This window comes from Astatotilapia calliptera, chromosome 3 (genome assembly GCF_964374335.1).
Source record: "Astatotilapia calliptera chromosome 3, fAstCal68.1, whole genome shotgun sequence".
Taxonomy (NCBI): Eukaryota; Metazoa; Chordata; class Actinopteri; order Cichliformes; family Cichlidae; genus Astatotilapia; species Astatotilapia calliptera.
In genome coordinates, this window is record NC_137424.1 from 53,980,636 (window position 1) to 53,994,960 (window position 14,325).

At 44.9% G+C, this 14,325-nt stretch overlaps 1 protein-coding gene across 1 annotated transcript in view; it reads right to left on the minus strand.

Moving 5' to 3' along the window:
• The window catches only part of cyp26b1 (cytochrome P450, family 26, subfamily b, polypeptide 1), a 36,602-nt gene extending 26,849 nt beyond the window's left edge, over positions 1 to 9,753 (minus strand). The window contains exon 1 of the mRNA XM_026162783.2: positions 9,384 to 9,753. Within this exon, the coding sequence (XP_026018568.1) occupies positions 9,384 to 9,587 (204 nt within the window). The 5' untranslated portion in view covers positions 9,588 to 9,753. The remainder of the gene's footprint in view (positions 1 to 9,383) is intronic.
• Between the last annotated feature and the right edge of the window lie 4,572 nt (positions 9,754 to 14,325).

A 14,325-nucleotide genomic window follows, 5' to 3' on the forward strand; every position in this document is an offset into this window, starting at 1 on the left:
AAAAGTCGTTTTTTTCACATCAAACTCCAGTCACTTTACAGCTTTGTGTGAATTAGCAGGCTCACACTTTAAAATGCTTTAAACGTTTTCTTTAATCGAGGTGCGTGCACTAACATTTTACAAGAAAGCCGAGTATGAGCCCCAAAATATTATATTTTACACAGTGACATTGACAGAAAACATTTTACTTCGGAAAAAACAATTTGTAGTAAAGCAGTACATTTACCAACGCGAGTCGTTATTTTAAATACTTATCAAAAGAAGCTGTTTGGCTTTTGTTTTTAATTTAAAAATGTAAGTTAAATATAATAACTTGAATATTAACCTTACATCTAACAAACTTAAGAAAGCTCAGATTGAACTTGTTGACCACATCCGGCTTCAGCCTCGCCTCCTTTTTACCGTATTCTGGTTTTGCGGTTGCTCGGTTGTTTTGTTTGTTTGACGCTTTTAATCACGGCTCCTTTCAACACATTCGAGGCGGCTGGTTTCCAACAAAGAGTATGTTTGTATGGGACGTGAGACACGTCAGTAATAATATAGTCAGAAATTTCAGTATCGATATTTCTTAAAAATGAAAGCAAACTGTACATGTTAGGTTTGTCACAGCATCGATCGTGTGATGGACAGAGCTACGATTGTTCTCATTGTCTTCGTGCATTCACGAATTACCGTTTTCTGCCCTTGTAGCTTTTTTTTGTAACCCCAAAATCCCTGTGAAACGTGCATGTGTGTTCACTTTGCTAAAATGGAGCCAATCAAAATGTAGGACATTGCCTCGGTGGTGTAGGGCTGGGGAGGGACGGGTCACGCTTTCTGAGGTGCGTGCGTGCTGCTGTCATTGTGTTGGACTCTGTCGGTGGCGTTTCTCGTTAAAATGTAAATGTGTGGTTGTCTTAAGCGTTGCGCTTGCATTTATCTGTGCTGTAATTTCTGAGAGGAATGGATATCCATCAGACTTTAACTCTTTATTGTCTTTGCACATGTTTGTACACAGGCACAGTGAAACTGCAGTACGGTTGTACATCGGTGCTAAAGAGGAAGCAAGCGAAACAAATGTACGAGGAAACAACGAGTTTAATTCCCTCTAACTGAAGAAATGACAGGTACTGAGTGCCGGCCTTCACCCTCCTCTTCAAGTCTTTGCAGTTTGTTAAAAGGCAACCTTTAAGACGCAAATGACGACATGAAGCGATGTGAGGTAGCTCACGGTTAGCTTGATGCGCTAACGTTACTAGAAGTGAGAAAAAGAGAATCTAAAACCCACAAAAGTCACAGGCGAAGAAGCAAAAACATCCACAAGATCTCTGTCCGTATGATGCTTGACTGATAGGAAGGGGAGAATATATAGTCTGGAAACACACAGACACATACAAAAAACCCACTTTTATCTAAATCAAAGGTTAAAAAATGAAAAGTGAAAATGCTGCGAGAATAACTGTGGAAGTGCGAGGCAGAGGAAACGAGGTCAAAGGCTGCAAGGGAATTCCTTCTCTCTTTTCAACTGTCAATCATTCAGCTGGTGCCAGAGATACCAAGGAGCCAGTGTGTGTGTGCGAGGGGGGGTTTGTGCGTTTGAATGGTGCGATAGGTCCTCAACTTGACAATGAACCCCCGTCCCTTTGCAGTCACGCCACCACATCAGAGAGAGACACCGAGAGGAGGAGGAGGAGAAGAAGAAGGGTTAGGAATGAGGGGAGTGGGGTGGAAGAAAGAAGAGAAGGAAGGAAACTAAGGTAAGAGGAGAGGAGGAAAGATAAAGAATGAAGGTGGGGGGGTTAAAGAAGGAGGGAGAAAGTGTGAAAGGGGACTGAGCGTGGCGGAGGAGGCGGGGAGATCGGGATGGGTGCTCGTTTCAGAAAGGACGGATTAAGGAAAAAAGGGCTACGGATAGTTCAGCCAAAAAACGAGGAGAATAGAGCGAGCGAGCAGGAGAGAGAGGGAGCGGGTGGGAGAGAGAGGGAGAGGCTTGGCCCCTGACCCGGGGACATTATAGAAAGGGAGATTATGGTTGTTTAAAACTCTCTAAGCGCTAACCCCGGGGACCCGAGCTAATACCCTGACACACAGACGCACCCCAACTACAAGCCAACACAGACACCGTGTGAAAGTCCACCAATATCCTTCAGCTGATATTCCCTCTTTTTCCTTCTAAATGACCAAAACCAACAAGGACTTGATCCTCCTAGCAGCTGCCATCTGACACGTCCTGTTCCTCCATTGTTGTCCAGAGAGTTAACTCTCATTTCGCTGAGTAATGGAAGGTTTTTACAGGAGGCATCAGGCCACTTTTCTCCTGCAACCTCTGCGACCTCTGAGCCTGAACTTGACTTCGGATGCTGCGACTGGAACCCAAACAGGATCTTGTTTGCACTGCTTCTCTATCTTCTTCTGGAAAGATCTGCTTGACTTGGTCCCATTTACAAGCACCAAATAGTCATTATAGCACCAACTGTAGATCAAGCCGCTGCTGAAAATAGCTCCTAACACTTTTAGCGTTTGCTACAATGCCGTGCTCGTCTGTTTTTTAGGAGCAACTTCCTGATTTCTTCCGTGACGCTTGACAAAAAGTGGGGAAAGCGTTGTGAAAAATGCAGCAAGCATTGAGCTCTTTGGTGGGAGTTGTGCAGCCAATTTTTTAACAATGAGAAAATAAGAGAATGAAAAAACTTCCTGATCTTTTAAAAACTCGAGCTCTCTGTGACACACACACACACACACGCACACTCATTGAGAAAGGGAGATTAACACTGGCCTCTATACTCGGCCCAGGACAAGAGTGTTGAAGGAGGGAGCAGTGTGTTCTCGGGGTGAAAGAAGGGGCAAGGGACCTGCTGCCAGTACCTCCTGCTAATCTGTACAAGAGGAGGGAGGAGGAGGGCATGGATGGATGGATGGATGGATGGATGTAAGAGTGAGGGGGGGAAAGGGAAGAAGAAAAATAGTGATGAAAAATGTCATTATTGACTGGGGGAAAACAAGAAAATGGCAAGACGTAGAGAAGCAAAGGCTCGAGGAGACAGCAGAGAAAGAGTGGGGAAAAAATTAGGTGAGGCTATTTTTGAAAAACTGAAATCCAGAAAGTTAGAAATGCCTCAGATATTTGAAGAAGATAAAAAACAGAAGGCTGCAGGGAAGCAGCACTACGGGTCTGAAAAGCTGGGGGGGGGGGGGGGGGGGGGGGGAATTATATAACGAATCACGCAGAGGATCATTAAATGCACTTAAAATGTAAAGTCGACTATATTTACACTAGACGGTGACAGGAGGTTTTTTTTTCATTGTTAAATTTAAGAAAATTGAAAAAACGGGGAAAAAAATACAACGAAAAACAGAGAGGAGCTTGAACACAGTTTAGCGGGGTGTGAGAAGAAGAAGCGTCCTCGGCGGTTCAAGGGTCCTGCCTTGAATGTTAACACTTTTACCCCCTGTGTCCGCTCAGTGAACTATGTATCTCTTACCCAGTGAACATGCACTTGCCAGCTCCCTGCCACGCCACACAAGAAAGACAGAGAGAAAGAGTGGGTTTATGATCTGTGTGTGCTCACACACTGCTGTGCATGTGTGGCCAATTAATTGTGTCTTTGCATGTGTGCTACATCATCGTACTCTATATGTGCGCCTGCTGCATGTTATATGACTTTATGCACACACAGACCAACACAGCAAATGGAAAGACTCTGAGTGTGTGTGTGTGTGTGTGTGTGTGTGTGTGTGTGTGTGTGTGTGTGTGTGTGTGTGTGTGTGTGTGTGTGTGTGTGTGTGTGCGCGCCTCAGGACTGTGTAACCACAGCTATGCAGCACACAGCGGGCTGGACCGCAGTAATGGAACCTACTATAGATGAAGCCACCAGTCCTCACAATCCCCCCTCTGTCTGAGCTGCTTAAAGGAGCAATTCGGCTAAAAAACAAAAGGCCTCACATGCACTACGAGGCAGAGGAGCTTCGAGGTGGTCGTCTGCCGTCGGCATGAGAGAATCTTGCGTCGTATACGACTGAATTTAGAGTTTTATGATGACAATTTGTCAAGATCTGTGAATCTCTGTTAAAATTTGTACAATTGTTCCCAATTTTAAAAAAGTTTAGGAAACATTGTTTTTTTAACAACAATCTTTTTTTAAGTTTCATTGCATTTGATTTTTTTTTAATCCAGTGTTTTTTCTAGCATGTTGTGCGTCCTCACTTCCAGCTCCTTACATGCTGACGTTCGGTCAGGAGCCAGAAGCTTCATGTATTGCTCCAGCAGACAACATGACACATCCCCCCACATGCCTGGCACAGCCGTGAATAGATAGCATGGTTGCTGGTACACACACCGTGAAATGACCACCATGCCGATTAGGCAAATGAAGAATAAGCTTATTGAAGAGGAGATACGTAAGTTTTGTTCAACGCTGAGAAAAGAGGCGTCTAAACCCAAACACTGACCTTTTCCCTAACGCCAGCGACAAAGCAACAAAAGGAGCCGTATTTATATAATTCTTTTCTGCTCTGTTTGGGATTGGCTGCAGCTCAGGAGGTAAAACCAGGTCATCTGCTAATTGGAAGGTTGGCGGTTCGATCCATGTCTAGATATGCTGAAACATCCTTAAGTAAGGTAACAGGTTGCTCTAGAAAAAAATGAAAAAAGTGCTTGTACGAATTGGTGAATAAGGCATGTTGTACAAAGGGCTTTGAGTGCTCAGGTAGAACAGAGAAGCACTGCATATGAATCAGTCCATTTACCAAAGCGCTTTCTTACTACAGCCTTCATTCATCCTTTCACACTCACATTCTGATGAATGCATCAGTGGAAACTCAGTATCTTGCCCAGTGATGCTTCGTCATGCTGAAGGTTTTCCTCCACATCCACCTCCTACTTCAGACTTCTGTATTTACTTATTTGTCCTCACCAAGCCAAAGGGTATGCTGGCACACTGAAAAACGCTGCACAGCGGGCTGCAGTGAGACAATATGGACCTGACCGAGCATCAGTGTCATCCATGTAGCTTCTTAAGCACTTATCCAGGTGAGGATTGCCAGACGAAGCCAAAGCGAGATAAACCCCAGATAAGTCGCCAGTCCGTCGCAGGGCCAACATTTAGGACCATTTAGGAATGACCGGTAAACCCAAACGTGCACGTGTTTGGGCTGTGAGGAAGAAACTAAAGTAGCCTTGTTAGTCAAACCTTCCAACTGATGAACACTTCTCAATTTTGGTGGCTTTTTCCTGCATTTATCTGCAAACAAGAATTAAAAGTTGCTTTTAAAGGCTGCTTGGGATGTTGTAAAAGTTGACTATATGAAAAGGTTGGGTTCAAGTCATCAAAGAACACAAACACCTGATGACACCAAATACCATCAACAGAAACAGCCATCACCTGCCGAGGATCTGTAGCCGTACCACCATAGAAGAAGACAATAGTGCAGGTGCAGAAGAAGAAGAAGGCGCAAGCTGTAAAAGGAGGGAGGCTGTCGTCACTGTGAGCCGCGAGAGAGTGTTTGGGCTGCAGGATTGTCATTACTCTGGCCACCGTCATTTACACTTCATCACAGCCGAATAGACAGAAGAAGGCAGGCAGAGGGTACCTCATTAGTGTGTGTGTGTGTGTGTGTGTGTGTGTGTGTGTGTGTGTGTGTGTGTGTGTGTGTGTGTGTGTGTGTGTGTGTGTGTGTGTGTGTGTGTGTGTGAGTTGATGTAGCTCCATCTGAGCTGCTGGTTGCTATTTTTGACCAATTATGCAAGCCAAAAATGACGACACAAAACATTTGGACCTTCCACTCTGTGTGTGCGAGCCTCATGTTCATTTCTTCTCATCTGACCCAGATTCAGTCCAGTGAGGCTGCTCCACGTACATGTTTGTGTGGTTTGTTTGTGTGTGTGTGAAAAAGTTATGAGGCTCTGACCCAAAGAAACTGCATGAAAAAAAGAAGAAAGGTTTACCTGGTTACCTAGCAACAGTAGATTTGTTTTGTCAAAGGAGGAAAAAAATGTATTTAAAAAACTTCATTGGTTCGACTTATCGGTGTTTCCGATGTTTTTGAATTCACTTCTTAGCTACCAAAATATTTTCTTGGGATCCTTGTGGTGTGGTGACCCCTAGTGGTCGTGGAAGGTAACTGTTAACGAACTTCAACCAAGTAGAAACCCAGCAACATGCGTACAATATTTCAGAAAAAACTTTAAAAGATGAAATGGGATCATTTGCATCCAGCAAAAATTGTGAGGAGTGGAGTGATTAAAACAAAGTATCCAGATCATCTAACGTGAGACAAAAATGCTACAAGTCTACGGCCGTACAGCTTCACTCAAAAATAAAAGTTTGTTATAAATTATATGTTTAAAGGTAACTCAGAATCAACATGCACTTATGGTTTTTGTACCATATTTTCTCTTCATATATGTGTGTGCACAGGAAAACATTTATGTCGATGTGCAAAAAGATTAGTACATTATTTCTGTGTGCCTGTATGTGTGTTTGTGTGTGTGTGAAGCCTCAGTAGTGCTCCTGCTTGGCACCGTAGCTCCAGAAAGCTCAGGCTCCTAATGAGAGCAGACAGGGCTCTGGCAGAGTGACCACAGAACTATTTCTAACTGCAGATTGCTTTAAAATGGATCCGTCACAGAAATGTGCTGCGTGTGTGTGCAGGGTAAAAATATACCATGTGTATATGTGTGTATGCGCATAACTTCACTGTTTTTACGCTCTCATAGTGAGAAAAAAAAATCAGCAGCAGACAGGCAGATTTACCAAATGGTGACTGTGTGTGTAGCTAAAGTGTGAGGAGTGGGCAGCGACCGACGACAGAGCTAACACAGAATGCTCAGAACCTCCAAATGCTGCTTCTGCTCTGCATGAATTGGTTCTTATGATCCCAAGTGATCAAAAAAAAGAAAGTTGAGTCTTTAAAAAGAAACCAAACATTGAAACAGGAAGGAAGTTCTGGATGATGATGCCTCACATAGCTCAAACTCTGATTGGTAGAAGGAAGATGACCACAACAAGTATGGTTGATCTCTAGGAGGAAGAAGAGCAAAACAAAAAACTACATCGCAGTAACGCAGTCCCCCAAAAATGTTCTAAGTAGCACAAAGTCAACCTCCGCAAGCCAGCTTTATGTCTGATGGCCAGCAGGGGGCAAAGTCAGTTTTAATTAAACCTATAGGAAAACAGTGCTAGTGCTTCTTCACTAAGCGCTTTCCTGGGCAGTTTATGACCTCATTGTTCATTTCAAATCATCGTCAGTGCAGCCTTTGTTGTGTTGTTATGCTCCCATTTAGAGAAAAACATGCTTGGGGGCGTGGCTTCCTTAGCGCATGGGTGTGGTATAGTCTCCTGTGGCTTGGAGACGGGCAAAGTACTCAACCTGAGGCTTCCAGACAGGATTTCACCAGCCAGTGAGTGATGTCACAGACATCCATCCTCTATCTACAGTCTTTGGACTGGACACGGGACACACACAGACTGTAGTGCATGCACCTTCTTTCTTTTTCTTATAATCAAAAAGATGTCTGTAATGGCTCCTGGTACACTGGCTGCTACTGTAAACACAGGACACGTATTACTGATACCAGTGCTGATACTACTACTTGATGAAGGCAGCTCACGTAGAGGAGAGCAGCGAGTCATGATTTACGAGATGAATAGTAAAAAATTTGCAAATTCCGAACACTTGTTACCAACCAAAAAATCACTCTGATTCTTACTCTCCACAATAGTTAGTTAACACAACAAAACACAACTTTCAGCATTTGGTGTTTCTTGAATGTAAATGTGCCTGCCTATGAAGCACTTTGGCTCAACTTCTGTTCTTTAAATGTGCTATAAGCTATAAATGAAACGGGCATGACAGGCAACACAAGAATGATCCTAAACCAATACCAGCATACGATTGATATTAGGATCGACCCGCCCACCTCTCCTGACTGCGCTGTTCTAAAACTTCACTTTAAGGTTATAAATCAGGTCTGAGCCCTGCTTGTGGGGACGCGGGGTCCTCATAAGTACAGACAGCCTCTTATTCCTCCTTCTGACTGACATGCCTCCCCCCTCCCCTCACCATAAACTTGGCCGTGGTTCCCGCTTGCATTCCGGGAACGCGTCTCGCTCGGTGTCAGATGTAACGCAGAGGAGCACCGCGAGTTCAAGCCCCGCACGCGGCCAACGTGCCTCCGCTCGTCGAGCCTGGCTTCCCTTTCCCTCCTGTCTCTCTTCTTCTTCTCTCTGTTTTATTAGCTGTCCCCTCAGCTGGCGCGCTCCCGGGAGTCCTCAGTAGCGGCACTCATGTGCACCCTGATCTCCTATCACTCACTGGTCCAAGTGTCTCGTTTTTAGCCTCAAACATTAAGATTATCTGCAAATTTTATTGATAAGGGTGGATGCTGGGGGGGGCGGGGGGGGGTTTAGACTGTGAAGCATCTCACCGATTAAGCGAACCTTCGGTAAGCTGGATCAATACTACGCATGGTGCAGGGCTTTCCTTTTTTCTGCAGGAATCTCTGACCAATCTACTGAAAACGCGGCGTGTCGGGAACCTTTCTGAATGCAACCAAGATTTTAAAAAAGAAGAAGAAAAGGAGGAGGAGGAGAGCGTGTCCAGAGACTGCACTTTACCCTCGATTTAACCCTTTCACACAGAACTTCCCTTTTCTCATTCCTTCTCCGAACAATCAGCACAAAACACAATCTCTTTGTGGACACGAGTGTCCTCCTTCTCCGTCAGAGACATGAGTCCCCACGGCTCAGCCTGGACTCGCCACCGTATCAGATGTGATCAATAGACTGTGACGTCGCGCCGCGACTGGCTGATGCGCTCCTGTGTGAGATAATGAGGGGAAAGAAGAGTCTGTGCGAGCCACCGCTGGAGTGCGGGGAGAGATATTACAGGGCTGTAAACTAATAAAAGATGAAGCGAAACTCTTTGATTCTCCTCTGTGTGTGCGTGTTCACTGTGCATCCCATTCACGCAGGATGGAGATGAAGCAGCAGATCAGTTTTGTGGGTTTTTTTGTTTTAGAATCTCGATATTTATGAGTTTCTGAGTTAATGTAGCATTGTGCATTATGGGATATGGAGTCCAATTAACAAAGGCTATAAAAGAACGAGTGTGAGGCTTTAAAAACAAAACAAAAAAGTTGCGTTCTGGTGTTTTTTAAATGAGTTTTCTCCTTTTGCAAACAACAAAAATGTGGCTGGTAAAAAAAAGGCGCAGATGTTTGCACAAATTACTAAAGATGTCAATAAAAAAGCGCAAAACGATCTTTGGGGAGGAATAAATAATTAGATGAGACTGATATCACCTCACAGACACGGAGACCGGCGCTGACCCAGATTCTGTCTCCCTCCACCAAACTCATCCCCTCTCCCTCCCTCCCTCGCTCCCTGCCCAGAGTGCGCTCTTACCTGCAGGAGCCAGTGGCAGGTCTCGCCGATGAAGGGGAAGCCCATGGATCCTTTCGGCATGGGCAGCTTGCAGTTTTTATCCCGCGTGGCCGTCCAACGGAGCTGCCACAGTTGCTGGGACACGGCGAGGAGCAGGGCCATGGACACCAGGCAAGCGGCCAGAGTGGCCAGAGCGGAGACGATGTCGAAAGTGTCGAACAGCATGGTGATGGAGAGCCCGGTGATCTCTGCGGAACTGGGGTCGACTTTCAGAAACTTTGGAGAAAGATGCGCTGAAACTTTTGTGCTCCAAAAAGGGGGCAAAGTAAATCTTCGTCAAACTTTCAAAGTTCTTTTTTGCGTAAAATAGCGCAGCGCTCTTTTTACGCGCGCTGGAGGTGTCAGGAGGCAGCGGCTGCTCTGCTCTGAGAATGAATGAAGTGTGTAAAGTTCCTTTCTGATTTCGTGGGTCTGTGTTTTAAAACAGTCACAAAGTGGCGTCTCTGTGCCTCAGAGGTGCGAATCAGGCTCGGCTGAACTGGGCAGAGACGCTACAGGTGAGCTCCCCGCGTCTTCAGGATCACGCCTCAGCTTATGAAGTGTGGGGGGGAAAGTGAAACTATTAAAACTCGCTTTGTTTTAATGATTGAAACATTTAGGACACGGAATTCTCTTGGCTGGGGTCTGTCCTGATGTTTGAAATATCATTTTTAGTCTCGTTTGTGAATTACTGACTAAAAATAAAAATAAAAAAGGGAGATGGAAAAAATTGCTGAAGAAAGAAAAAGAAAAAAATGATCTCTAAGGTGACACGTGTATTTCAAACGCCGGGACTCCCGGGGAAACGTGGAAAAAGTGAAGCCGAGCCCTGGAACTGACGAGGGCTTTTTACTTTTTAAAACTTCTCGAGGGATGGAAAGAGTTGGTTTAAGGTGAGAGAGGAAAAAAATAAACGAAAACTCTTCCAGGAATCGCGTCTCCTTCAAATAATTTTTAAAGAGAAAATCAAAAGGCGTCTTTGCATTAAAAAGTCACGTCTCTGTGGCGCAAACACGAGGAGTAGAAATGTTTAAGATCCGTGAGCGTACAGGGATGCGTGGGTGCGCAGGAGATGCTCAGGAGCTGCCGTCCTCCTTCTCCTTCTCTTACTTTCTGACGTCCACTCTCCTCTCTGTGTACCTTTCTGTTTCTCAGAGCGCTCTCTCTCCTCTCTCTCTCGCTCTCTGGCTGCCTATACAAGTCACCCTCAGTGTGTGTATTGTGCATGCGTGCGCAAGGAGTGTGTGTGCGTCAAGCCAGAGGCACCAATGAGTGTTTATATAGTGTGGAGGCAACTGGAAGGCGAATAGGCGGCCAAGGGCTCCCGTCGCCCCCCTCCAACCCAACTCTACCTCACTCCAGCGTCGGCAGAGAGACTCCCCTGCTCCCTCCCTCCGCTCGGCTCCACCTCTTTCGGGGGCACCCCCTTCTCCATCCTCCCTCCCACTCTCTCTCTCTCCCCTCTCAGGAGAAGGGGTGGTGTAAAGTGAGCAGCAAGCGGCGCAAGAGGAGAAGAGGCTCGGAGCGTGCTGGACCTGGCGGGGTGCCAACGGGAGGAAAAGTGAGAGAGAGGGGGAACAAGGCTCGCAGTTCTGACTTGTGTCTCCGTGCAGGACGTGCGCACTATAGTACGAGTCACCTGCATCAGGACTGATGAGACCTCTTTGTGTTTCTGCAGAAGCGATAGAGTCCAAACTGTTAACAGATCATGTCGCGTTTGTTTTAAAACGTGATTCTCAGCTGCGTGTTTACTCTGAGACGCGTCTTTACGCGCAGGCTGTCTGGAGCGAGCTTCTTGTTTCTTTCTGTTGCGCATGTCAAAACTTGAATCACTGAGCTCGCAGGTGTTTTAGTGTCAAACAGAACTGATGTAAACAGCGTGGATCGGATGTATGCTGACTTTATTTACAGAACATCCCTTTATCCATCCCATATTCTACGCACATCCCGCGCGCTTCATCAGAGTGACAGATTAGGTTCTGTCTGTTTCTTCCCTGATATTTTTTTTATTAAACTCGTTCCCTCACTTTCTCTGATTTCTCTCAGTGTTTGTAAAGAAATGAGTTCAAGTTTAGGACTGGGAATACTGGGAATGTTCGCACTCCAACTAAACCCTTATTCTCCTCGCGTCTCTCTCCGTGTTGTGTCCTTTCCTTGCCTCATCTCAGAGTTAAAGTTGCTGCACATCTTCCCAACACGCACCTCATCTAGTCTCATGTCTCCCGCGTAACAATGATTTAATCCCGCTCACTCAGCTGACCTTTTAAAATTGAGCGCCGGGTGGCTTATCTCTTTCTTGAGCCCCCAGAATACAGTTTCATCAATGACACGCAGGAGCGCGAGGATTGGGGGGGGGGGGGGGGGGGGGGGGTTGCGGGAGCTGCTTCATTCCAAAGAAAATGACTGGCTTCAATTAGGTCCGCAGACATTACCTGTTACATAACACGGAGGCAGAGTGGAGACCCTGACCCGCAGCGCGGATGCAAAAGGTCATTCGTACATTGAGGGGGCGCGTTTTGCTCTGCGGTCTCATTGTTTCATGTCATTTATCAAACCACATTTAAACTCTGTTTTCTGTCTTTGCATCTTTAACCACACTTGTGTCTTTTTTTCACGAATCCTCTTTTCTCTTCACCCTTTCCCCTCCTTTCTTCATCTCCGAAACCTGCACTCCAGACCGAGACTCACAGAGCCAAACTCTCATTTCTCCTTTCTTTCATCGGGTCTTTCCCCTCTTGCTCTCAGACAGCGGCTTAATGCTGCCGCCTAGCGGAGGAGAATCACATGACTCGCGAGTCAGACATGGAAAGGAGTGAAGAGAAAAGGGTGAAGAGCAAATGATAGATAAGAAAAAACAGTGTCAAGTTTTTCCTTTCATCGTGAGAGCATCAAAAGTTTAGTCCTGCATCATTACACATTTGAAACTCACTGCTCAGCACACACACGCGGACATGCACTGATATCTCATAAAACATCTGCTGATAACAGGAAACTTCAAACATATGTGAGAGGACAAAATGAGTCAACCGTTTCTTGAAATCCCAATAAAATGCTTACATTCAGGCTCTCAGTATTAGCTTGAACTCATATGTAGGGCAGCAGCAGCTTTATGTCATAAACCCAAAGTCACCACAGTGCTGAATCATTTCACACAGAGATCTGATCCAATAAACTCCAGCAAGGCAACAATAAAAACAAAAATAAAAGCAGATTTTTGGATTTTATTCTGTTCTTTGCTTCTTCCTTTTATTGTGGTGTCAATGTACAGTTTGGAGAGTTTAAATGCAAACCCATCAATCAAGCAGAAGGTTTGCTGATTTGTTATTTCAAATGTCTTGATCACATTGAATGACATTCCTGAGAAGACTCTGTTTGTCCAGTTTGTTTGTTTCTGTAACTGCAGCTGTTCAAAGTTTCAGTTTCTGTGAGCAGTTTAATAAGTTCCCCAATCAGCCAATCACATGGCAGAAAAGCACTTAGGCACAAACCTGGAATCAACATTAAGAATAAAGGTGATTTCAGTGACCTTGAATGTGGCATGGTTGTTGGTGCTGGGATATTCCCACACAACCATCAATAGGGGTTAAAGAGAAAGGGCTGAAAAAGAGAAAATATCTGGTGAGCAGCTTTGTTGATCACAGGGTTCAGATGAGAATCAGGCTGCTTCAAGCTCAACACAAATAACCACTTATTGCAACTTAGGTAAGGAGAAGAGCATCAAACCTTGAAGCAGATGGGCTGCAGCAGCAGAAGACCACGCTGGATGCATTCCTGCCACCTATAAATAGGAAACTGAGGCTACAACTCACACTGGCTCAACAGATGAAGATTTGTAACAACCTTTTGTACTCAAAGGGCCTCCACAGTCACAGCCGCAGATGTGTTCAGCAACTTGTTGAAGCTTAGCCACGAAGAATTAAAGCAGTTCAGAAGGCAAAAGGAGCTCCAACCTGGTACTGGTGACGTGTAACTCATGAGTTTTCACAGCACCTTTGGCAGACGAGCAAAAAACATGATTCTCAGAAGGCAAATTAGATTAGAAAGACAAACATTAAGGCAAAACAAGTTTAACTGACACGACTATGCAAGATTTCAATTTTAATAAACACACCCTTATAAATAAACATACTATAGAAGCAATAAGTAAAAAATCAAAGCCAGTTAAAGTTGTAATAGAAAATGAAAAGGGGATAAAAACAATATTAAACAAAAAAGGAAACCAGTTTATACTGAAATAAAGATGAATATGAAAGCATGAGGACGAACGTACGCAGTGACATAAACATGCCTCTCTGCGTATCTAACTCTAACAAACATGCCTGAAGGTCTAATCCACACACAGAGTTACAAATGATGCATGTTTATGTATTTGAATATAAAGTTCAGAGGGTTTAAGAAGCTGTTGTGCTGTTACTCTAACACGTGTTTCCTATTTTCACTTGTAGATGTTTTTTATTTCGCAGTTGTTTTTCACCTGCCGTCACGCCAATTTCACAACAAAACACCCGAAACCTGACCTCAGAGTGAACTCTAGATTAGAACACCCTAACCCGCATACGATTGCCAAACTGCTGAATCAGAGCTGCTTTGAAACTGACTTTAGGCTAAGTAAAGGGAGTGTCAGCACCATGGACAGAGTCGCAGCACTGCAGATTGACAGGATCAAACGCTTCGTGTTACTTAAACAGCACAGAGTTAAAAAATGGAAGGGAAAGTCCGAGCTCACGAGTTTCTAAACAGAAACAGCGAGATCAGCGAACAGCTTTACTTTTAGTCTCGTTGTTATTTCAGCCTGCAGCCAAAACTGGACCGCATGCCATCCATGCTTATTATCTTGGACTGTTTGTTTGTTTCAGTTAAAATTCAGCTTCATATCCCAAGCAGAGATTCCTCACAGTGATTATGGGCACAGTAGTGATGTAAT